This window comes from Hippocampus guttulatus, chromosome 22 (genome assembly GCF_054856545.1).
Source record: "Hippocampus guttulatus isolate MCC_2025c chromosome 22, RoL_Hgut_1.0, whole genome shotgun sequence".
In the NCBI taxonomy this organism is placed as follows: domain Eukaryota; kingdom Metazoa; phylum Chordata; class Actinopteri; order Syngnathiformes; family Syngnathidae; genus Hippocampus; species Hippocampus guttulatus.
In genome coordinates, this window is record NC_141282.1 from 7,636,161 (window position 1) to 7,658,327 (window position 22,167).

A 22,167-nucleotide genomic window follows, 5' to 3' on the forward strand; every position below is an offset into this window, starting at 1 on the left:
GACGTACAAAGAAGTCAGAAATAAATGAAAAAATATCCACACAAAATGGAACCATGAGGATGTTCTTGTTCGTGCAAATTGAAAGACTTCCAAAAACAAAACAAACAGAAAGTTAGGCCTTGCTCCCAAGAGTTTTTTTTTAACACACACACACACACACACACACACACACACACACACACACACACACACACACACACATAATGAGCTGAGGTCATTTTCCCGTTAAGTCACTTAGGGTTGTTCTCGCTCGTGTGCTTGTTAGTCCTCCGGCCACAAGAGGGCAGCGGCAACATCCTCTTATCAAGTACAATATTGCCCCCCCCCTCCAAAAATGGGGAAAAAATGACATACACACACAAAAAAAAGTTTGCCAGGGTCCAAGAGCAGCATATTATTTATCTTTGTTTCCACTAACTTCATGTTTGCTCTTTTTTTTACACATATAATTAAAAGTCATATTAATATGAATTTACATAACCTACTTTAAATACACAGTACGCTTTCGGAAAATGGCGACCAGCCCGCTGCAGGAGGGAAACTCGACGCCATTTTATTTTTGTGGCTGTGGCAGCTCATCAAAATCCCTGACTTGATCCAAAGTGGATGCTATCGGCGTTGAAAATGCAAATGTTGCACAATTTAAACTTCATTTTTTCCAACTTTTGCCAATCAACTTTTTCAAAATAGGTCTCATTGGAAACCTGGCGAAATGTAGAAAGTAAAACGAGCGAGCAACTCAAGGCCGTTTTACTTTTGTAGCAATGGGAGGCCACCAAAATCACCAAACTTTACCAAAAGCTTTGAACTTGGTTTATTCCAATTTTTGCCCATATTTTTTTTCCTCAAAATGGGGCTCATTTAAAAATTGGTGATGTGAAGAGTGTGAATCACGGAAGAGACTCAGTGCGATTTTAGTTTTATGGCAAATGGGAAGCCACCAAATTCATCAACTTGACCATAAAGCGAGTGCGGCCTCTGCCGTCAAAATGGCCATTTTGGACACGTCAAACCATATACAGTATATCTGCCAATTTGTGCCAATAACATTTTTAAAATGGCTTTTAAAAGTTCTATATATATATATATATATATTTTTTTTTTTAGTTTAGCACCGGAGGGGGCAGCAGGCTGGCGTCCACATTTGAGAAACGGGAGGTGGGCTGGTGCGATAGGCAGAGGGACGAGGGGCTTCTTGGCAGTGCAAGGTTATCCCGATGGCGTAGCCCTCCGACGACCCCCCGCCCCCAACCTCACCCACGGGGGAAACCACCCCGGGTGGGTGGGCCCATCCGGCAGCTCCGTTCAGAACTGGGCCTAAGAAAAACAAAAGAATGAGTCATACGGCCGTCTCCAACTTGGCAGGCCGCGTTTCTCAGCCGCATGCGGTTTCCAAATTCCAGAAAGCTGGGTCCTTTTTTTATTTTTTTGGGCCTTGTTGACCGAATTAGTTTTGAGTATTTTCGTGCATCTCAAAATGGCAACGTGACTCATCTGAGCTTGGCGCCCAATAAAGGCCAGCCTTGATCGCAAAGATGCGCCAAGCCTCCGGAAAAAAAAGGCTCATCTCATGCCTCGCCTCCTTTGAAATCTGATGCCAAACACGAAGAAGAAAAAAAAAAAAAAGAAGCGGTGGTGGGCGGCCGATGTTGCTCTGCGTGTTACATACAGCGGTACACTTTTAGGTCCATCTCCTCAGCACGAGTAGGTTCTCACCGTGGAGCTGTCCAGGCGCTGAATCGGCAAGGCTCCCGCTGTGGACGGGGACAACGGGGGGGCGATAAAAAGACTGCATCAGCATCCGGGCGGGCAACAATCGCACAAGCAAAGACAACACTTGAGGGCAGGGTGGGCAAAACGGAGGCTGCGCCAGCCACGTGTGGCTCATTTCTTTCCTGAATGTGCTCCGGCGAACAAGAGTGCCGTCATATCAGGAAAGTATTCGCAACAAAAAGTTCTGCCTTGAGATGTGATTTTAATTCATTCCGTGACCGCAGTTGTAACTCAAAAAACTGAAATGGAAATGTCAGTAATGAATTACAGCCTTCCCAACTGCTCTTTTTTTTTTTTTTTATAAGACACTTTTGACATATAACATTCGAATACAGTTGATCAGTTGTCAGATTTTTTTGCCTTAAGTATCTGTGGCCGGTATTGGAAGTCTCTACAAGCATTCGATACCTTAAAGTAAGGCCTGTATCGGCCGATATCGACTCGTGGTATCAGTATGGCCCATTCCTAAAAAATGTACAATCATTACATCATTACACAGACCAGTTCTAGCTATTTTTTTTTTTTGGTTTCAATCCAACCATCGTTGTGCTGCTCCTTTTGGCCATCTGGGGGCAGTATAAGAGCTACGTACGTGGAGATTGGAACAACGCCGCAACTTGTGCGTGGCATCTTTAAACTGCCATCATCTTAACACAAAACCATCTTAAAGTACGAGGTTGTTTGGAACAAAGAGGTGATTGGGGAAACGGGGCGGGGGGGTTGACCACAACACTCACGGTCTACTTTGACCAGGGGGGGCGGGACACGTCATAGCTGACCTTAGAACCAATCCAAATACACGTCGTCCAGCGCCTCGTTAAGGACTGCCGAGGTGCCGGAGGAGAACAGGAAAGACAAAGTTTGGCCGGATGCGAGACGAGATGGCGGGCGGAAATGCCGGCTTACCGTCGGGCGGGAGCCGCCGCGAGTGGCCCGACGTGGCGGTGAGACGGAAGCCAGCCGGCAGAGTCTCGGCCGAGCCGGGCATCATGCTGATGCCGTGCACGTCCCGCGGCGGAAACTGCCGCCTCCACGACGGGCCGCGGAAGTCTTTGTCGTCGCACTGTTGTGACACGTGGCGGTTGAAGGCGATCGGACGTTTACGACTCGACGGCGACGGGAGCTGCTCTCACCTCGTCCAGCCGCCGCTCGGTGCCCAGCGCCAACAGATTATTGTACTCGCGCTCCAGAATCTGACGGGCCTGATGATGGAAACGCGGACCCAAATCGGTGGGAGTTATTTTGGCTACGCGGATGCTTTTGAATGGGGAAGTGCGCGATTGCGTGCGATTACTTGAGTGTTTTGGTTGGGGATCTGGAGGAGCAGTGCCAGGCTGCTGTAGTCAAAGTTGTCGTCCAGGGCGACCAGCGCTCCGTGCACGCCACTCTCGTGCAGGATACCGGCGTAGTCCCGCAGGCCGATACTCTGCACCCAGCGGACCACCCGCTCGTTGCTCCACACCAGGACGTCTTGAAGGAAAAATACACATTTCGGAGTTGGTTTTTTTTTTTTTTTTTCCAGGTGGGGGTTTGCCTGTGGCGGAATGGCGCCTTTCTATGACCTCTCATTTCGTGCTGGCTCGTCTCCCGCCGCCGTTCCAACTCTTTCCGGTCGTAGTTGAGCTTCTTTAGACACATGATGCCATATTGTAAACTTGTTCTGAAATCACACAAAATGGTTCGACGTGACTCATCGGAAACAGCCGCGTCGCGCATCCAAAATCCCAGCGCGCCCGCGACCCCGGCGACTTTGACGCGTTACCTGTGGAAGCTGTCCACCATTTTGAGATGCACCCTCAGGTCCTTCTTGGTCAGGTGGTCCAGCATGCGCGCGTCCACCAGGCACTCCATGAAGTAGCTGCGGTACTGAGGTAGTCCGAGACTGGGCAGCCACTCGTTGCCGATCCACTCGTGGTTCATGTCGCCGTAAGCGAGCGTCTGGACGGCAAATACGGACGGTATGAACATTTGAAAAAAAATATCCGGGAGAGCGCGAGTGTCCCGGCCGAGGCCGCTCTTAATCCCGGCAGGCCCGGTTTGTTTTCGCTTACCTGCGCCCAGCTCCCCTCTTCCGACTGGGATTTCTGAGTATGACAAAGAGACAAGTCATTGTTCGCCAGCATGACCGGCTAGAAGCAGAAGCTCACCACAGAAGGGGCTCACGCGGCTCAAGGGAAAGGGCGGTAGCGTTAAAGCGTCGCAGGGGCGCCGACTGACCGTTTTGGAGGGGGCCGCCATGGTCTCCATCTCCTCGTGGGTTACCCACACGTTGCCTGACGGCTACGGGGGGGGGGAGGTGGTAGTGGATGTCCAGCAGGAGGCGCAAGCAGTGTTAAAGAAGAAGAGCAGCGCCACTGTAAGCCAACAGTGTTAAAGCATCACAGTCAAGACCACCGAAAGGCCCGGCGGCAAGGGAGGGGGGGGGGGGTTGGGGTTGATGAGACTCAACACAACACACACGCCTCAACATGCACGCTAAAGCCAATTACAGCAAATCCCCGAGTTATCGCGGGGGGGGGGGGGGGGGATACAGGCCAGACCCACCTGTGTTGCGTGAAAATCTGTCATATTGAGAAGTCCACTAGCTGAATGCAAAAGTCAAGCGAAACGCCATAAACGGGCTTACGGCAATTAGCAGGGATGTTCGCGTAAGTCTAAAAGCTGACCATGGGGCGAACCATGAACAGCGATTTAGCAGGGGTGGGGGGGGGGCAACACGACGGCGACAACACAGAGCACAAGAAAACAACAACAACAACAAGAGACAAGCCGGCTCCTTCTTTTGAGGACTCACAGTTCTGGAGGTAGGGGGCGCCGACGGGCTGGTGAGCGAGACCATTTCCTGGATGGCCAGCCGGAGTTTGAGTCTGTGCAGGGGGTTGCTGATGCCGATCTCGCGCTGGATCTCCGTGTCGGACAGCGCCGACATGATGGCGCCGCTCTTCACGTTGGCGCGACAGGCCGCCACGTACCAGGCCGGCATTCCCAGCCACAGCTCCAAACGCAGGAGAGGCCACAGGTGATTGGGCCCGCCTCGACTCGTTTTATCGCTGCCGTGCCGTTTCATGAGATGCGGAGGCGCCCGAGCGCCGGCTCACCTCCAACCAGGCGACCACGGTGGGTCCGTCCCACTGCGCGAAAGGTAAGCCCTTCCTCCTGGCTTCTTCCAGCAGCTCGTGTCTACGTGGGCAGAGGAGACAGATGGAGCGCATTTATGGTCCACTCGAGCTGGACGTGCATTCCGAATGATCTGCGGCTAAATAAAATTGGCTTCGGGGGCTGGACTTGAAAACTTTTTTGTTTTTTTTTACTCAGCTTTGACCTCGTACGCTCGACTCATTCCAGTTTCCCGTTTCACAGCAAGCCATCAAACGCCGTCGACGTACTCCACCCGCATGCAAAGACAACATCTCAAATTTCACGCACCCCCCCCCCCCAAAAATTCACACAGTATCTCGCAAATCATTCCTGGCACGGAAAAAAACAAACAGATCAAATGGACACAACACAGCACGGAAAGCGTTTCCAAACGCAAGCGCTTTGGGTCTTCTTCCATCCAGCACATGAGGTCACGGCTCATGTTTGCATGTTCAGCTCGGGTCTAAGAATGCATGACGACTGAACATAGCTGGGGAAAGGGAAGTAAGGAAACAGTTATGAAAAATTACAACAACAAAAAAAAATCATAAATCCAAAACATACCCACACACAAATAAAGACACAAAAATTGGAGCGGACGGCATTCCGGGAGTGAAAAGCAGATCCGGCTGTCAATCAGTTGTTAGAAGGAAGACGCGGGCAGGGAAAGACAGAAAGAAAGAAAGAAAGAGAAGGAAGGAATGGCCTTCTCCGAGGAGCGAGACGAGAGAGCTGAGACAGGACACGATGTATGACGGTGGAGGTCAGCGGTGCGTCCTGCCCACTTACCCGCTTTGTTAGAGGCGAAGGGAGAAGAGAGAGAAAAGTACACAGCAATTAGTTGACATTTCGAGCATCCGGCACAGACACACACAAAAAAAAAAAACAACAACCCTGACTCGAGTCTCGTGCGTTGGCGGGAAGTCAAACATCGTTGCTGCATTTCTCCAAAGAGACCCAAAAACAACAACAACAACAACATGGAAAGACGTTTTGGCGTTTCTTGCGCATCCTCAATATTGGACTTAAGGGTCCACGTGCAGTCATTCTCCGCGTCCGAGTACACAGACCTGAAGCCCGGACACGACCGATACGCAACGACGACGACCAGAGCGCAGCGATGGATGGCGCGAGATGCCCAAACGGCAAGTTGAGGAGCAGGCAGCTAGCTGGCCGGCATGCATGCGTTGTGCGGGGGGGCTCTCGGTCCCGGGTGCCGCCAAGACGAAGTCCGTGCGGCGGAAAGGGCAGAAGAAGAGCGAGGAGGAGGAGGAGGAGGAGGAGCGGCACGACCACACGCAGGGCAAAGGGCATTCGTGGTTAGGCGAGACAAACCCAGCGAAACAACCGCTTGACACGCTCCGCCCGCTTCATCGAATGATTTTTTTGGGGCGCACCTTCTCACGATCGACATGCCGACCAAATTTGCCGTTCCTCGGCGAAACGGGCTCGGGGGTGGCGAGGACAAGCAACCCCAAAGGGCCGCTTCCAACCCAAAAGCGGCAAAGCTTACTTCTTTCTCAAGCGGCGGTCCTTGTCGGCCTGCGCGCCCAGCTTGCCCGGCCCCGCCTCCTGGCCCGCCACCTCCGACTCCATCGCGGTGGCTGCGGACCGACGGCAGGCCGCTCACGGACGAGTCGCATTTTTGGGCGCGGATCGGGCGACCGACCTTGCGGATCCAGCATGACGTGTCTGTGCGGCAGCCGCGCCAGCCGGCCCTTCTCCTTCTTGCCGAAGAGGCGACCGATGGACGACTTGATGCCTTTCTTCTTGGGCTGCTTGTGCAGCGAGTCCTGGCTGCTGGCCACGCTGCTCAGGGGGCCTTCCGCTTCCAGGCTGGAGAGGAGGCACAGTGCGGAGAAGGCGTTTCGGCGAGTGGAGACGGCGGGAGATTTCCGGCCGGGCGTACCCTCGGGCGTCGTTGCGCGAGGACGCCGGGAGGGTGCGCGTCATCCGGGCGCCGCGCGGCGTGGTGGGCGGAGACGTCTCGCATTTAATGGTGGCCTTGTCCTCGCGCCCGTCGTCTTCCACCGCCGCGATCTGATCGGCGGATCGTCAAACCGTCAACTGCCGACACGTCAATCAAAGCCAAGCGCGAGAGTGTCCGCGCGCCGCACCTTTCTCCTGTGTTTCCGCAAATCGCTGGGCTGTCGGGAGACAAAGGAGGCACGAGCGCGGACTTTTTGTCACCGGGTTGTTTTTCCGCGTTAAGGAAGAAGGTGAGGTCGGTTGGAGCGGGCTCATACCGTACCAGGGTCATGACCCCCATGCGCTCCATGTCCCGGGCGGGGCTGCGGGGGTCCAGCTTGGGGGTGGAGTGCCCGCTGGGCGGCGAGGAGGACGCCAGGGAGGAGGCGGTGGCCGAGGCGGTGATGGAGGCCCCGTGGTGGCGGTGGTGCATGCGGGCCAGGTTGAGCCCCTCCAGGCTGACGCTGGCCACGCGGCTCTCGATCTCCTCGGCGCGCAGCTCCGTCGACTCCTTCTCCTCCTGGATCAACCTGCGAATGGGGTGGGGGGTGGGGGGGGGTGCCCGCGCACGCCTTCAGCATCCAAAGCAGCGGCGTGGCTGCGCTCCGAGCAGCGAGCCGACCCACCGGATCTCCTTGTTGATGGCGTCCAGCTGCTCCTGAAGCATCATGGCCAAAGTTTGCGCGTCCGAGTGGCCGCCTGGCGAGAGCAGGTCCATGGAGCTGAAGAGCGTCTCCCGGTCGTCGTCGTCCATGTCGGACATCTCCGTGTCGCTCTCAAAATGGTGGCCGCCGCCCGCCACGCCCAGCTGCTGCGAGCGCCACTCTTGCTCGCCCAGAGACTTGGCCTGACAAACAAACGCCAAGGCCACCGGGGGGCGAGCACAGCTTTTGTGAATGAATACTTTGCTCGATTTTGGCCACAAAAGCGTCCCGATGGCGTATTTCGAGCTACGAGGGAGGATTTGGATCGACGGAAAAAGACGAACGCGGTCAAATCCCAAAAAAAAAAAGAGTCGAGTGCGATTTCATTCTTCTCCTCACCTTGGTTTCGCGCAGGCCCACGCGACCTCGCCTGGGCCTCCGTATGACCTTGGCCGAGCGGTAGTGGTCCGACTGGGTCTCGGCCAGGGAGCCCAGGGAGAATCGGAGCTCGCCCGAAGTGTCCAGGTGAGACCTGCACAAGAGTTGACGCTTGACATTGCGCAATCGACAAGGAATGGGAATGGGGGTGGTTAAAAAAACACAAGCAGCCTAACCGTGACATGGTGGGCTCCGTGAGGGATCCCGCCCTCAATCTGAACTGGTCCAGCTCCGACCGCAGCTTTTCAATTTCCTCGGCCAAATGCGTCTGCAGGCAAAAAATAGTCAGACGGCGTCTAAATTTGAACCGCGGTCGTATGCCGAGCTCGGCGACGGTCACCTTCTCGTGTAAGGACTCCTCATACTGCTTCCTGTAGCCCTCCGAGTCTTGGATCAGTAAATTCTAGAGGCACCCCCCCCCGACCCCGCCCCCAAAACAAAACAAAACCCGGGTGAGGAGAAAAGGAGGAGTCGAGTGAGAGCGCGGTCGGGAGGGAACCTTCTCTTCCAGCGCCGCCATGCGTTCCTTCAGGTGCAGCTGCAAGCGCTCGTTGGACTCGGTGAGGAGGCGGTCCACCGTGTCCGAGAGACGCTTGTTGTGCTCCTCGTTCATCTTCTCTCGCTGGCGAGCCTGCGGGGGGGAGACCGAGGAGATGAGCGACGCGGCCCCCTCCCGGCGAGCTCGACGGTGGCGGCGGTCACCCGTAGCAGCTCCTGGTTTTTCTCCTCCAGCTGGCATTCCAAGTGGCGCATGCGCTCCTCGACGTTGCCGTGACGCTCTTCTGCCTACAACGCACATCTGGTCTCAGCCACACATCTGAGGCTCACACAAAAATCAAAAGGCAACATTTTGCACCTTGAAATTCGACATTTCGACAATCTTTTTCTGGAGAAAGCCACCTCGTAATTCATTTGCAAAAAAATCCCCCCCCCCCCCGAAAAAAATGTGCCCTTGACTTTGCAAAAATGCTTGAAAAAAAAAAAAAGGACCACTAAAATCAGCATTTCAAATTTCAAGAAGGAAAAAAAAAACCACCTTCAAAATTCAAAATGGCCCGAACAATTCTAGATGGGGGGGGGGGGTCGGGGACAGTTAAAAAATGGCGGCGACTTTGGGCGTGCCGCTTTCTTCTTGGAAGGAAAGGAAGGTTTTGCAAAAAGCTTTCGGGGCGTGACCTTGGTGAGCGCGGCGATCCTCTGGGCCAGCTCGGCCTCCACCTCGGGCAGCGTCTCGGCCTTGCGCATGGTCTGCTGGAGCTTCTGCTCGGCCAGCTCCAGCCTCTCTTGCAGCTGCCGGTTCTTCTCCTCCATCTGCGCCGAGCGAAAGCAAAAAAAGAGGACGAGGAAAGGCGCTTTTGAAAAAAGGGCATGCGGCCGGACACACCTGCCTGAGGAAGGCCTCCTTGTTGGCCAGCTCGTTCTCCAGCTTGTCGTTGATGTCGTGCACCGACGTGGACTCGCGCTGGGCGCTCAGGTAGCGCTTCTCCAGCGTGACGATGCGCTCCTCCATGTCCTCCTTCTGGCACATGGCCTGCGAACGGCAGACGACAAGATCCCGAGACGCCGGCGAACTCCGGCGACGCCGCCCCCGCGCGCGTTCGTCACCTCTTTGATGTCCCGCCGGTACTTGCTGTTCATCTCCTCGGACTTGATGAGGTCCTTGCGGGCCGTCTCCAGCTCCTGCTCCACCTCGCAGACGCGCGACGACAGCGAGGACATGCGCTCCTTCATCTGCGCCAGCTCGTAGTTTTGCTTCTCCAGCAGGTCCTGCAGCTCCGCCACTTGGCCGGCCTCACGCGCCGACTCCAGCGAGCCGTTGGACAGCCGCTGGGGACGGCGACAGAAGTGAGCGCGCCGCGCGACGGGGGGGGTTGACGGGGGGGCGCCGGCCGCCGCAGACCTTGCCGCGGACCTTCGGCTGCGCCTCGCCTCCCTCCGGGACGTCTTCGCCCGACGCCACCTTCCTCTGGATGTGAGCATTCTGCTCGCGTAAGGCCACGATCTGCAGGCGGGGGGGGCGTAGAAGCGTGACGAAAAAGCGCCGATCCTTGTCCGCTCCTTTGATGATTCCCGAGGTTTTCTTTTTGTAGCAAATGCGCGGCGATGGCAAAAGGTTAATTGACAACTTTTCCTACCTCCTGGTTGGCTGCCGTAAGCTCCTCCTCCAAGGCGGACACCCTCTCCAGCGACACGCGCAGTCGCTCGCGCACCTTCGCCGGGAAAACAATCGTTGGGGAAACATTCGCTCCGACAAACAAAGCACAAATTTTCCAATTTCCATTTCAAAAAAAAAAAAAAGGTCATTCAATGCTCTATTTGGCCGAGCTGAGCCACACGTGGCCGAGAGCGCTTTTGGGATGACGCCGGCCATGTTTGCGCGCCGCACCTTCTCGTCGAGGGCTTTGTGGTGTTCAAACAAGGACTTGAGGGCCTTGAGGACCTCCACCTCGCTGGAGACGCCCGAGGGCGACTGCGCCTGCCTCTTGACCACCGTCATGCGCAGCGAGCGCTCGTGCCGCGACACCAGACATTCCAGGTGCTCCAACAGCAACTGCGCACACAAGGACCGCTCGTTCCTTTTGGGCTTGAGTTTTTGTTTTTTGTTTTCTTCCCACCGCCATCGTTTGCCGGAGCGCACCCTGGTGTTGTTCCTCTCGGCCTTCAGTTCCGAGATCTCCTCTTCCTTCTCCAGCAGCTGCTCCCGGCAGGCGTTGAGCTCCTTGGTGAGCGACGCAAACTCCTAAACAAGAACCGGAGAGAAGATCACGCGTCAGGCGGACGACCAAAACACGACCGCGGGGGGTGGGGGGGGATGAAGAGCAAGATGAGCCACACCGCGTCGGGCTTTAAGCGGATAAAAGGGTCCCCGGGAGGCTCCCGCTCGTCACATTACGCCGGTTGGATGAAGGAGATGCGATCGAAACGGACGCTCGGCCCCTGAACTTGTTTCGGGCCCGTTAGCGAGAGCGTTGCCCCACGCCAGGAAAGCCTCCTGAAAGCTCGCAGCGCTGCTCAGTCGTGTGTCAAGAGCTGCCAACTCCCCCTCAAGTGCCACAGTTGGACGGGCAAGCGGCCCAAAAACAAAACAAAACAAAAAAAAGGACTCCTGGGAGAGGGGGTGCGCCGAGCCCCAAATCGGAACGTCGAAGGGTGCGCCGTTTATTAAGTCGCGGCTGCGACTTAATAAAATTGAAGATAAAAGGTAAGCCTGACGCACAGGTTTGCTTGCATGGACGTGCGACCTCGTTGACGCTTTTTGCCAGCGTCGTCATAATAAAAAATTTAAAAAAAAGAATCAAATGCATTGGAAACAAAACGAATCCCTGATTGAGAAGGGAAACCGCAGCGCTGGAGGAGAACAAAAAGAGGATCTCCTCGTTCGCATGCCGCCGCGCTCATGCGCTGGTAACGGAGCTGCGGTTGCCACGGCGAAGCACGGAACCCCTCTCTGTCCGACTCGGCTCGAAAGTTCGTCGGGAACGTTCGGAGGGGCTTCGCAAATTATCGGCCAAGGATGCGCTTTCACTTGGAAAAGCGCTTTGTCGGCCACCGACAACTTGGAATCGGGCGTCTATCGGCTTGATACCGAGAAGCGCGATGGATACTCGCCCCCTCCCGAGTTATTCCGGGCGGGCCTCCCTGGAAATGGAGCCCGAAAAGATCTGAATGATTCCCACTAGCAGCGGAAGCTTTTGACGCTACGTTAGCAAACGCGAAGCCGGTTGGGTTTCATAGCAAAGAGCGCATTTCGGTGAGGCCGCGACCGAATTTCCCCCCTCGGAGGTCTTCTTCCGATTCCGAGCGCCGCTCCATCTCGCCATTTTGGCGGCTCAGCCGCTCCCTCTTGTACTGGCAGACATCCGCGGGTGCGGCCCAGGCGCATCGTCGAGGAGCGCTCGTCTTTGTCGCCACGGCAACAGAGGCTTGAAGGGCTGCCGGCTGCCCCCCCCCCCCCTCGCCCCTCTCCGCCGTCCGTGGGGTGACGTGTCGTTCGGGGCCGATAAAATCGAATTGTCATCTTGGCTTTCGTGCGGTGCGCGTCGCCATCTTCCAAAACAAAGTCCACGTGCAGGTGAGATGCACAAAATGTCTCTTCACACCTTAATGAGAGATTGATCCGAATCAATCGATCCAACAACACCTCATTGATCAAACAAAAGTGGGGAAAAAATCCATTTTCTTCATCACCCTGCAAGGCTTTTGTGTCACGCGCCATCAAATAAAAGAGCAAGGCCGATTTGCCGAGAGCCTCCCGCAGGTTCTTTCGCCATCATGTCGGATGGGCTGTTGTCGTTCGTTTTGGGTTTTTCTCCCCCTTTTTATTTTTGAACAAATTTTAATATCATCGTGATGATCTCGGAAGGGTTCCGAGTTTGTACAGTTCGGCTAATCGAACGCTAGCGGAAATAGCGAAGGAATGTCCGAGCCGCTGCAGGGATTCATACATCCGCTACAAAGCTAACTAGTTAGCATCGCGAGGACGACATTTATGGCACAACGGAGGGAGGGTGGGGGGGCGGGGGGGGGCAGGCTCCAGCAGTGGAAAACTCGCTCATCCTTTTAATCGCGATGGAATCCAAAGTGGGTCAAACTGCATTGCCCATCTGCCCCGCGTGGATTTTAAACACTGATTAAAAAAAAGAAGATGGAAAATAGGCCAAAGGCCTCCTTGGTTCGGCATGCACAGTCAAGAGAGCAACGCCGCATGCGCAATCGCACGCGTCGTCGTCGTCACGCGAGCAAACAAAAAAGGTCAAAGGCTTCAATCGGCGGCTCCGCACGCATGGATCACGTCCGCCCTCATTTGCGCGCAGGCACCTTTGGGTCCAATCTGTGACGCGTCAGGCGGCGCGAATGGCGGCGCTTAACGGCCCCGCAGCGCAAATGTCAGTCCGCCGCGTTGCACGCTTGATTGACGCCCGTCAAACACGGGCATTTGGAGTTCAAGGTCGAGGGATGTTTTTGAAGCGCTGCCCCCGAAGCATCCCGGGTCCGTTCAAGGCGGCGCCGAGAAATAAACGCAAACGCAAACGGGAGCGAAAGGATGAAAACACACACACACGTCAAATCAAAGCGTCATAAGTCGGGCGTGTCCAGGTACCGAGACGGCCTCTCGATGGACGCGTTGTCGATTTTTAGCAAAGCGCAAAGTTTCGTCTCAAGAACGTCCGTTAGCTTGATGCTAACACAAAATGCAAAGATCAAACACGCGAGCGGCATTGACGTTGTCCACTATCGGTACTCGACTCCAAAAGCGGGCGTTTGTATTTGGCCTCGGTTGAAAACACAATTTGGCCGCCGACTTCTTTCAGACACGACGAATCGTCAACATTTTCTGCAAGGCGAGTCGAGCTCCTCCCGTGGCTTGTTGACCGCCCAAACCCACTTGGCGCCGCTCCCTGTCGGCAATTTGAGAGAATTCAACGACAAGATGGAGGTGCTGCGCTGTGGCGGAAGACATTGGTCTCCATCAGTGCCCCCCCCCCCCCCCCCCCCCGCGGGCTGTGTGCAAACAAGCTGCCGTGACGGAAGTGTCAGCGGCGTGGGATTGTGCAGCTGCGTCTCCACAGCCTCCTCGGATTCGGGTTTACGCCCAACTTTGGTGCCCCCGTGTGAGAAATCGGCAAATATTCCGCGATGAGCGGATTCCTTCAACGACGACGACTTTCCGCGCCTTTTTGTGCCGCACGAGCGCCCCCTTTTTAACCCCAGGACACCTAAGACGCACCTTGATGAGAATGGAGCAACTGGGGGGGGGGGGGGTATGAAATTGAGGTGGGGAGGGATGCCAACTCAGATCAGGCATTTTGCCAATCAATATTTTTTTTCTAATCACGACGATAAAACCAAAATAAATGTGATTCAAATCAATACCAACATTTACATTTCAAATGCATGAATAAACACAGATGAAAGATGCCCTAAAACAAAAAAAAAATGCAATAAAAGTAAAACAATGCTGCAAAAATGCAAATCAATGAATAAAACGAAAACTATACAACGAAAATAACGTGTCACCGGAAAGAAAAAAAAACAGAAGCCGGCAATCAATATGTCATTGATGCACGCAGATGGCGATCAACGCAACGAAGTTTCGGAGTGCCGATTCGGAGCCCAGAAGTCACGTGACTTGCCTGGAAAGTGTAGAACCTGGTGCCGTTGGGCGGGTGCGCCTTGGGGCAGTTGCTCCCCGCGCTCACCTCGGAGAAAATCATAATCCGAGCGACTACAACAACATCCCAGATCGGGGCACGACCGCCGCCGAGCAAACAAAAGGATCCCCCTCACCCCACCCAAAAAAAAAAAAAAAGAAAAATAAGATCTTCACAATGGGGACGCACGCACGAGCGCGCGCTAGGCGGCGGCGCGCCCGAGCGAGCCGCGCAGCATCCGAGAGGCCGAAGAGGAATCGCGCCCATCAGGCTGCATGGCGGCGCAGAGACGCGGCGCGGCTCGGACTGCAACGGCGGCGGGTCTGCGCGCGTTAAGCACGACCCAGCAACCGGCAGCCACCACCCGCCTCCCCCTCTCTGCGCGCCTCACCCCCCCCCCCCCTCCCACCCCTTCTTCCTCTTCGCGAACCAATCAGCTGCAAGAGGAACCACAACAGACGCAGTACAAAAAAAAAAAATAATGAAATCATCAACATATGCACGACTGCGATGAATCATGACAGTGTCGGACAAAGACTTTCCAACCGACACGCACGTGACGTCGGTCATTTTCCAGAAGGGCAACGAAAGAAAGGCTGTCGTGTGCACGCCACAGCAACAGGTAGCGCCAGAGACACCGATTTTGCTCTGAGCCGGTTGACAGTCGGTCCAGACAATCAATAAAGAAATACTAAGGCCTTATATATATTCTTCAAAAAATAAAGAATTGCTTGAATTAAAAAAGAGACAATCGGGGGAGTCCCCCCCCCCCAACCCCGGTCTTATTGACGCCATTTATCCTGGAGGAATTTCTGTCTCATTTTTTCATTTGCAGCAAGTGCAACACACACCAAAAAAAGAAAAGTTTCCTCCCACCGCTTCTCTCTACTTTATTTGCAACTTGGGCCTCATCGGTCTTGCGATTGACGACTGGCAGGAGGAAGAGAAAAAGAAAGAGGAGGCGATCTCATAAGTTCCTCATTAACGCCCCCTCACCAAGGAGAGCGCTCACATTAAGAAGACACACACACACGCACGCACACACACACACACACACACACAATATAACAGGAGGACTTTGTGCCAGCAAGTCTAACAAGATTTGGAGATGAAAACGCAGAGACATTGGACATAAATCACCAAAATGTGGTTTAGAGAGCCTGCGCAAAGTCTAAGTCACATCACAGCAAAAAATAGGATGTGGATTTTTGTCACGAAGACTTTCGGGGGGGACATGAGGGAGAAGATAAGGGGAACAATGTGTTCCTTTGCGCAGTGTTTCACTGTCCTCTATGAATCAAGCTGAGTTGAGTTTTGGTTATTCCTTCAGTGCTCACCAAAAGGCAGTTTGGGAGACCCAAATTCCAAGCTGAAGGTCAGTTTGAATCATTGGGCAGCTTGGGGCGCACTTTCAAAGTCCGATGGCGCCCTCTTCGGGACACTATTGGTATCGAACAAAATACTTCCGCTACTTGACAACGTCAAAATAATCCAATTGAAAAATTCCGCTTCGTGGAAGAAATTACATTTTGCACCATGATGCAAAGTGTCAGAATGTTTTGGGGAAATTGTGCACGTCGTGTTCTCCGAGGAAAAGAACTATCCGGACTGTTCTGGACGCAAAAAAACAGCATCCGCAATGGGGTGAATTTACACATCCGTGAATTTGTTATTCTTCATAAACAGTCTTCTAAATTAAGCTCATATAGAAAAAAAAATGCAAGTACAGAGATGTGGATTTTTTTTCCCAAGACATTTGAACAGAAACGTTCTGAGTTCTGGTAAACATAAAACGATGTTTGGAAAAGAAAAAAAAACAAACGAAAAGATAAAAAAAGATCAAGGAGCTTTATTCTTCTCTCATCCGTCAAAGGGTGTTTAAAAAGAAAAAAGATTGAAAGTTGAAAATATCTGCTGGATCACGGGTGCTGCTATTCGGAGATGCAACATTGAAAATTTGAAAGGTGGCAGCGTTTGTTTTCCATCTAAATAAGCGGACGCCAGCCTCCGACTGCGTTTTGAAACGGCGGTCATGCTAATGCGCGCGAACGCGCGCCAGCCTATGGTCTTGGTCTGGCTGCCGTTTGTTCTCAAAAGACTGTTAAGGCCTCGGGCTCATGCTAATCGTGTCGATCCAGCTGGCGTGACGAGCGACGGCTGATAAAAGTCATCTCTGTTGCATGCCTCCAGTTGTCATGGGTGCAGCGCGTGGCTAATGCTAAAAGAGGACAACCCGCGTGGCTAGTCACAAAAATCAACTGCAAAACGCCACAAAAGTAATGCTTTGCCGCCAACTTGTTGAAGCGGGCAGAGGAGCGTCATTTTGACCAATCTGATTCAGCTTTGCCTTTTGGCATCCGATCAACCTTTTAGTGGAGACGTCAAATTCTGCAAAACTTAAGTTCTTTCTGACGGGGCTCGGTCACAATTAGTGAGGCTGACTCTTTGTGGGGCACGCCATAAATCGGCGATGAGGAAAGTAGTAATTGGTATTTGACGGATGGCAAAACAGACACCAGTGCCTTTTCTCCGAATCAAATCATCGGTCGGCTATTTATTTTTAAGGCTAAACATGTTTGGGTGAGCGTCCATTCCTTGCAAAACTCACCGTTTTTTATCTTTGGTCGCTTCTCACCAGAGGCAACGTTTGGTCGTGACCTACATTTTTTTTTTTAGCTGTCACTCATGCGGCCGTGCGTCATGCTGCTGCCTGACTCGCGCACGCTCGACCCTTCCTCCGCGCTTTCATCGTCTTCATCTTTCCAGCTAGCGCGATTAGCGCGCCAAGGTGGCGTTGACATCCATTAGCCCGGAATTAACGGCAGCGCAAAGGCCCGCCGATCCATTAGCTCGACAGGAAGAGGCCCGCGGTGTAAGAGCTGATGATTTGAGACTTTTCTGCAGGGTCGGGTCGCGAGCGGCGCGCCGCTCCGTTCGGCGACGAGTGGATTTCGGTGGCTTTCTGCCGAAACGTTGCGTGGGATATCGATTAGCGACCATTAGCGGCGGTATCTGAATTGAGAAAGCATTCAGAAGCAAAGGTACGAGAACCTCCTTCTTTTTCCGATCCCTTCCAGGTCTTTGCGGCCGAACCCGTGACGCTCGCGTGTCAAACGCCTCTTTGTCGGGGAAAACAATGGCAACATTTTTCTAAGTGCCGTGCGAATGACTCGCTGCTGCGGTGAACCAGTTGCCACGGGACTACGACATTTATTTGCCCTCCCGCTACAACAAAAAAAAAGGCAGAGAATGTTGGGTTTTGACCGCTTCTGATGTCCACGTCGGCTAAATGCCGGCTCTTTTGCGTAAAAAAGTCTGAGACATTTGGCTGCGTGGCCATAATGCCGTCGTGAAGGTACGGATGCTAACGTTAGCCTTGGCCCGACCGGCCTTAACCGATCGCTCGTAACGGCCTCCAAATTGCTCGACGAGCCATCTCCTTTCCCCGCGGCTTGTTACTCTTGAACGTTTATTTGTTTGTTAGCGTTCATCACCAGTCAAAAGCCCAAATGAGCGCGGAGCCGTTTCCCATCTGTCGCGCGGGACCGAGCTAATCGACACGTTCGGGAGTTGCGACGCCGACGTGGCTCTGTAATTGCCGGGCCGCTAATTATACCCTCTTCTCGTTCGTCTCCAAGATGCGGAAGGTGATGCGGCGATACGCGGGCTGAAACTCTCTTGAAAAAGGCAGTCGGGCGGCCGCGATTAGCTTCGGTATATCTCACGTCAATTAACGACCGCCCCCGACCGGCGCTCGGCAAAACCCGTTCGCGGCAAGCCGGCAAACACTTAATTGCGGCGTGTACGGACAAGAGGACTCTCTGCAAATTCTACTAACGACCCAGGCTAAACTTAGCTTGTAGCAAGAGAATGAAAAGAGTCCTTGTCCTGTCAGCTGCTGGCAATGACATCATGTTCTATTCCTGGCATTCAAGTGGAGCATCGAGAGGCGAAGAGGTTAGCGGCGAGGACCCGGCGACGGATCCCAGAGCAGCTCGTCGTTTCCCGCTCATTACTTTGATAGGCTACCGTGTCGGGTTTTCCAGGAAATCTTTTCTGAGCGCGCTCCAGCACGTTGGAGGGAGAGCGACAAATCTATTATGGCCTCCGAGGTCGAGCCGGGACAACCGCGCCAAGAGGATACGCGCGCCGAGAGCGAGAGGCGGCACCAAATCTCGCTGCGAAGCAACAGGAAGCGCTCTCACATTCCAAAGGCCGCCACGGAGCATCTTCCGAACGCGGCCGCTCGCAAAAAGAGGAGCGCCGAGGGCGAAAAGTGGCAACGCGGGAACCGCTCGATAGCGACTCGGACTCCCAAAATGGACGCGGGGGGGGGGGGGGGGGGGGCGCCATCCTACCTGCGGCAGGGCGGAGCTGAGCTGCCTCTGCAGCGAGTCTCGGTCGTAGACGACGTCCTGCAGGTGCTGCTGGGACAGGGCCAGGCTCTCCTGCGTCTCCCTCAGCGTGTCCAGCAGGCGGTCGCGCTCGTCCAGCATGTTGACCATCAGCTGCTCAAAGTGCGAGTCCGGGTCGCACGAGCCGCTCTGCGAGCCGCGCTGGCTCGGCGCCGCGTCCTCGCTGATGGTGGGCATCACCTCGCACATCATCTTGCCGCTGAAAAGCAAACGTGCGGAAAACATCAAGCGGGGCGCTTTGGGGTCGCCGCCATCTGCCTAAACGGGCCGCGGAAGACGTCAAAGGAGGAGGACGCGTGGGGCACTTGAAATGCCAGGAGCCAAATATCAGTCGGTCGGACAACCCCGGAGCACGAATGGATTTAATGCTCGTTGCACTCTGACCTCTTCTGAACGCCCGTCCCCAAATCAAACAAACTAGGCCGCGTCCTCTCAAGCTCATCTTGCCCCGACCGCCACCTCGAATACCGACAGCGCGACCGACGGGGCTGGCAAACGCGAGCGTTTCCTAGCCGAGAGGCGAGCGCGAGAAGCGTGTTCGGCCTACATTTGGCACCGGCGGCGGCGGAACCTCGGTCACGGGGGGGGGGGGGGGGGGGGGGGTGCAAAGACATCGTCGGCGGCGCTGCAGCCACGCGAAGCTGCCAATCAGACGCCGCCCTCGCGCCATCCCTGGTCCTGGAAATGTTTTGGGGCCTCCTCTCACGACACAACATTAGCTACGCTGTGCGTGTGCGTGCGCGCGCGTGTGTGTGTGTGTGTACTGTATTCATGAATGGAGAGGAGCAGATTGTAGCGAGCACTCGCAATGATTCAAAAACGCGCCGCTTGCCAACAAACAACCTGTCAAGTCGCTCCAGTCTCATCCGATCAAAATACAGCCTCCTCTTGATTTTCAATCAAAGCTAACGAGCTTCGCAGTTCTGCCTCGTCTTTAATTTTAACCAACAAACAATCGTGGTCTCTGTGTAGCAAGCGTGGAAGCGTCATTCCCACAAAAGCACGAGGACACATCCAGGGAGCAAATACACACATACATGCATAAAAGGAGTCAGCGATTGGGGGGGGGGGGGGCTTGTGTGTGTGTGTGTGTGTGTGTGTGTTGACTCAAAGTGGCCCAATATTTGTGTGTGGGGCGGCTATGCAACGCCCACAAAAGTATTGGGACACACACAGAAATTGACCTGCGGGTTTTCATTCTAAAATAAAATTTGAAAAGAAGGACATCGATGCGGCCTTTCAGTCCGAGTCAGTGTGTGTGTGCGCGCGCGTGATCACTGCACGTATGACAAAAGCCTGCCAGTATCGCGTGTTTTAGGTCTGCGTGCTGCTCGTTATGACGTCTCCCGTCGGCCTGCGGCCATTGACCCGCGCGTGCACGTGAACGCGTGCTTCATGCGTGTGCGCGCGTGCGGGGGCGTGTTCATTCATCCAAACCACCCGGCGGTAGAGTACGCGTGCGTGTGTTTGCGTTCGGGGGGAGCACGCTTGGCTATTGTCTCAAGTGCATTACATCATACCACCAAGCCCCCCCCCTCCTCCTCCTCCCCCCTCCCACCAATGTCAAGCACGCACACACGGATGCACACAATCACCTTGGCGATGTAGGTCAGTAGCGCGCTTACCTTCTCTCCGTGCGCGTTCACGATGCCCGACGCTCAGCTCGTCTGCAGATCGGGCACGCACCTCCTTCCCAAATCAAAAAGGCATCGAGAAAGGAAAGGAAAAGCAAAAAAAGCGAGCTGCTCTCAGTGGTGCTTCCGCGCGGCGTGACGAAGGCGCGGCCGGCGCGCTTCCACTGCCGCCGACGGCCCCCCCCGCGGCACCTTCTTCATCATCATGGTCACGAACGACGTGCCCACGACGACATGGTTCCCGTGGCGCTTCACGGACAAGATCTCCAGGAAGAAGAGGAAGTGGAGGAAGAGGAGGCGAGCTGGAAGAGACCATTGAGAGCCACGGTGGGGGGGGGAGGAGTCTTAAAGTTGCAGCTGTGCTTTTCATCCTCATTTGGGGCGCCAGCCAATCAGGAGCTGGGCGACACTTGATTAGGAACGCCCTCCCCCCCCAATGCAGATGCTGCCTTGATGGGGACGCCCCATGGGAGGCAGATGTGGTCACCGTATCCCCATTTCGTCAAATCAGGAAATACAAAATAACCCCCCAAATATTTCAATGTGTCTGAAATATAGCGTGTGAGCTTTTTTTTTTGTGTGTGCATTCATGAAAATGTTTCAAATGGCTTCTTTGAAGAATAAAATGCACCCGCATTCAATTTCATGAGCACGAGACGGACCTAGGTGTGTGTGTGTGTGTCTTCCTGTTGCCACGGCAACAGCCCTTTGTCCAACATGCCTTTTCGGCTTCTTTTGTCAGCAAATTTCAAGTTTTTTTTCCCACCAAAGAGAGAAAACGCATCCAAATCGATCCATTGAATTATTGACGTGCTTGCGACGTCACTGTCCATGGTGCTGAAACACGATTCGGTGTCATTGTTTGCCTGGAGAATCGGACAAAATATGCCCGCTTTATTTATTTATTTTTTTTATTATTATTATTAATCGGCATCATTTGATTTACTTTAACAACCCCCCCCCACCGGCCACAATCATTTCATCTTTCAACCTTCCTGTGTGAGGTCATGACAGATTTCCAGATGTTGTGCAGGGTCGAAGTCCTGTTGCATGCAGTCCTGATTGGCCCGAGCGGGGTTGCAGTTGCCAGGCAACCAGGCAGCTGCTGCCCAAAGCCCACAGACGGCCCTTAATGAAGATTTTTTTTTTTTTGCCCATGCCTCTCACGTCCTGCAGCTGCTGCGGCACAGGTACACGCAAAGAGATGAACACACACCTCTTAGCACACCTCCTCCCCCCTTCTGTGAGTGTATCCGAATATTTTAAACGTAATTGTAGAAAAATTCATTAAAAAAACATTGGCGTCGAATAAAAAAAAAGGTATTTATCAATAATACATTGAAAAAACTGAAAGTGCAAACAAATCAATGAAGATGAAGTTTGAGGTCAAGCTCCCAAAACTCCTCTTCGTCTTTTTCCCGCATGTCGTCAGCATCATCAATAATTCAGAGTGGCGAGCAGCAGAGGATACGCCAGCCGTAAAACCACAGCAGACAATTCCTCCCTCCCTCGGCCCTTCCTTCCTTCTTTCCTTCCTGTTGTGTTGTCTGCGATGTTGTAATGAGTCATCCAATTCACGAATTCTTGATTTGATCTGAAAGAAGACGACGCCGCAGGAAGTTCCGACTCATGATTGCACTGGTGAGATTGGTCGAGATTTTAAGAGAAGAAATAATGACAATGAAAGGTCACTTTCAAGGAGTAAACCCACATAGAAATGTTTCCATTTGAGAAAAATGTGCAAAGACGCACGTCTGTATTCTGCATGTCGAATGGCTCTTGAAATCATCCAAGGCCATCTGAGTGCTGCTCACCAATGGCGGCACGGAGGGTGATGGAGGAGGCGTATCCTAGCAACGAGAAGCGGGCCGACTTGTTTGGTCACAGTGACGCCATGCAGACTGGAACCGGGTCCAGCACACGCCCCGCCACCCCTTTAAATTCTCAACCGTTGCGCATCGTCACTTTGCAGGACACGGAGCCTCCGCAACCTGGGAAAGTTGAA

General features: G+C 53.9%; 1 protein-coding gene across 7 annotated transcripts; it reads right to left on the minus strand.

Annotated features, from left to right (window-relative positions):
• Positions 1-172: 172 nt before the first annotated feature.
• ppfia2 (PTPRF interacting protein alpha 2) lies at positions 173-20,480 on the minus strand. Of its 7 annotated transcripts, none has more exons than XR_015099377.1 (32): positions 20,154-20,473; positions 18,472-18,727; positions 10,600-10,701; positions 10,348-10,512; positions 10,097-10,171; positions 9,862-9,963; positions 9,567-9,788; positions 9,346-9,492; positions 9,138-9,272; positions 8,664-8,747; positions 8,461-8,592; positions 8,302-8,364; positions 8,138-8,229; positions 7,923-8,055; positions 7,506-7,726; positions 7,163-7,409; positions 7,029-7,058; positions 6,821-6,951; positions 6,581-6,747; positions 6,425-6,515; positions 4,872-4,953; positions 4,568-4,768; positions 3,991-4,053; positions 3,825-3,857; positions 3,536-3,711; positions 3,336-3,433; positions 3,068-3,243; positions 2,907-2,975; positions 2,680-2,836; positions 2,553-2,597; positions 1,670-1,754; positions 173-1,317 (listed from the first exon to the last, which is right to left on the minus strand). XR_015099377.1 is itself a non-coding variant. In XM_086103785.1 (32 exons), exons 2-31 carry the CDS (start codon positions 18,718-18,720, stop codon positions 1,696-1,698), a joined length of 3,705 nt encoding a protein of 1,234 aa, XP_085959911.1. In that variant the 5' UTR covers positions 18,721-18,727; positions 20,154-20,474; the 3' UTR covers positions 173-1,317; positions 1,670-1,695. The 7 variants fall into 7 exon arrangements, 5 of the variants coding, with proteins under 5 accessions (XP_085959911.1, XP_085959914.1, XP_085959913.1 ...); XM_086103785.1 differs by lacking the exon at positions 2,553-2,597 and adding an exon at positions 5,701-5,703 and having other exon boundaries at positions 20,154-20,474; XM_086103788.1 differs by having other exon boundaries at positions 1,717-1,754.
• Positions 20,481-22,167: the final 1,687 nt, after the last annotated feature.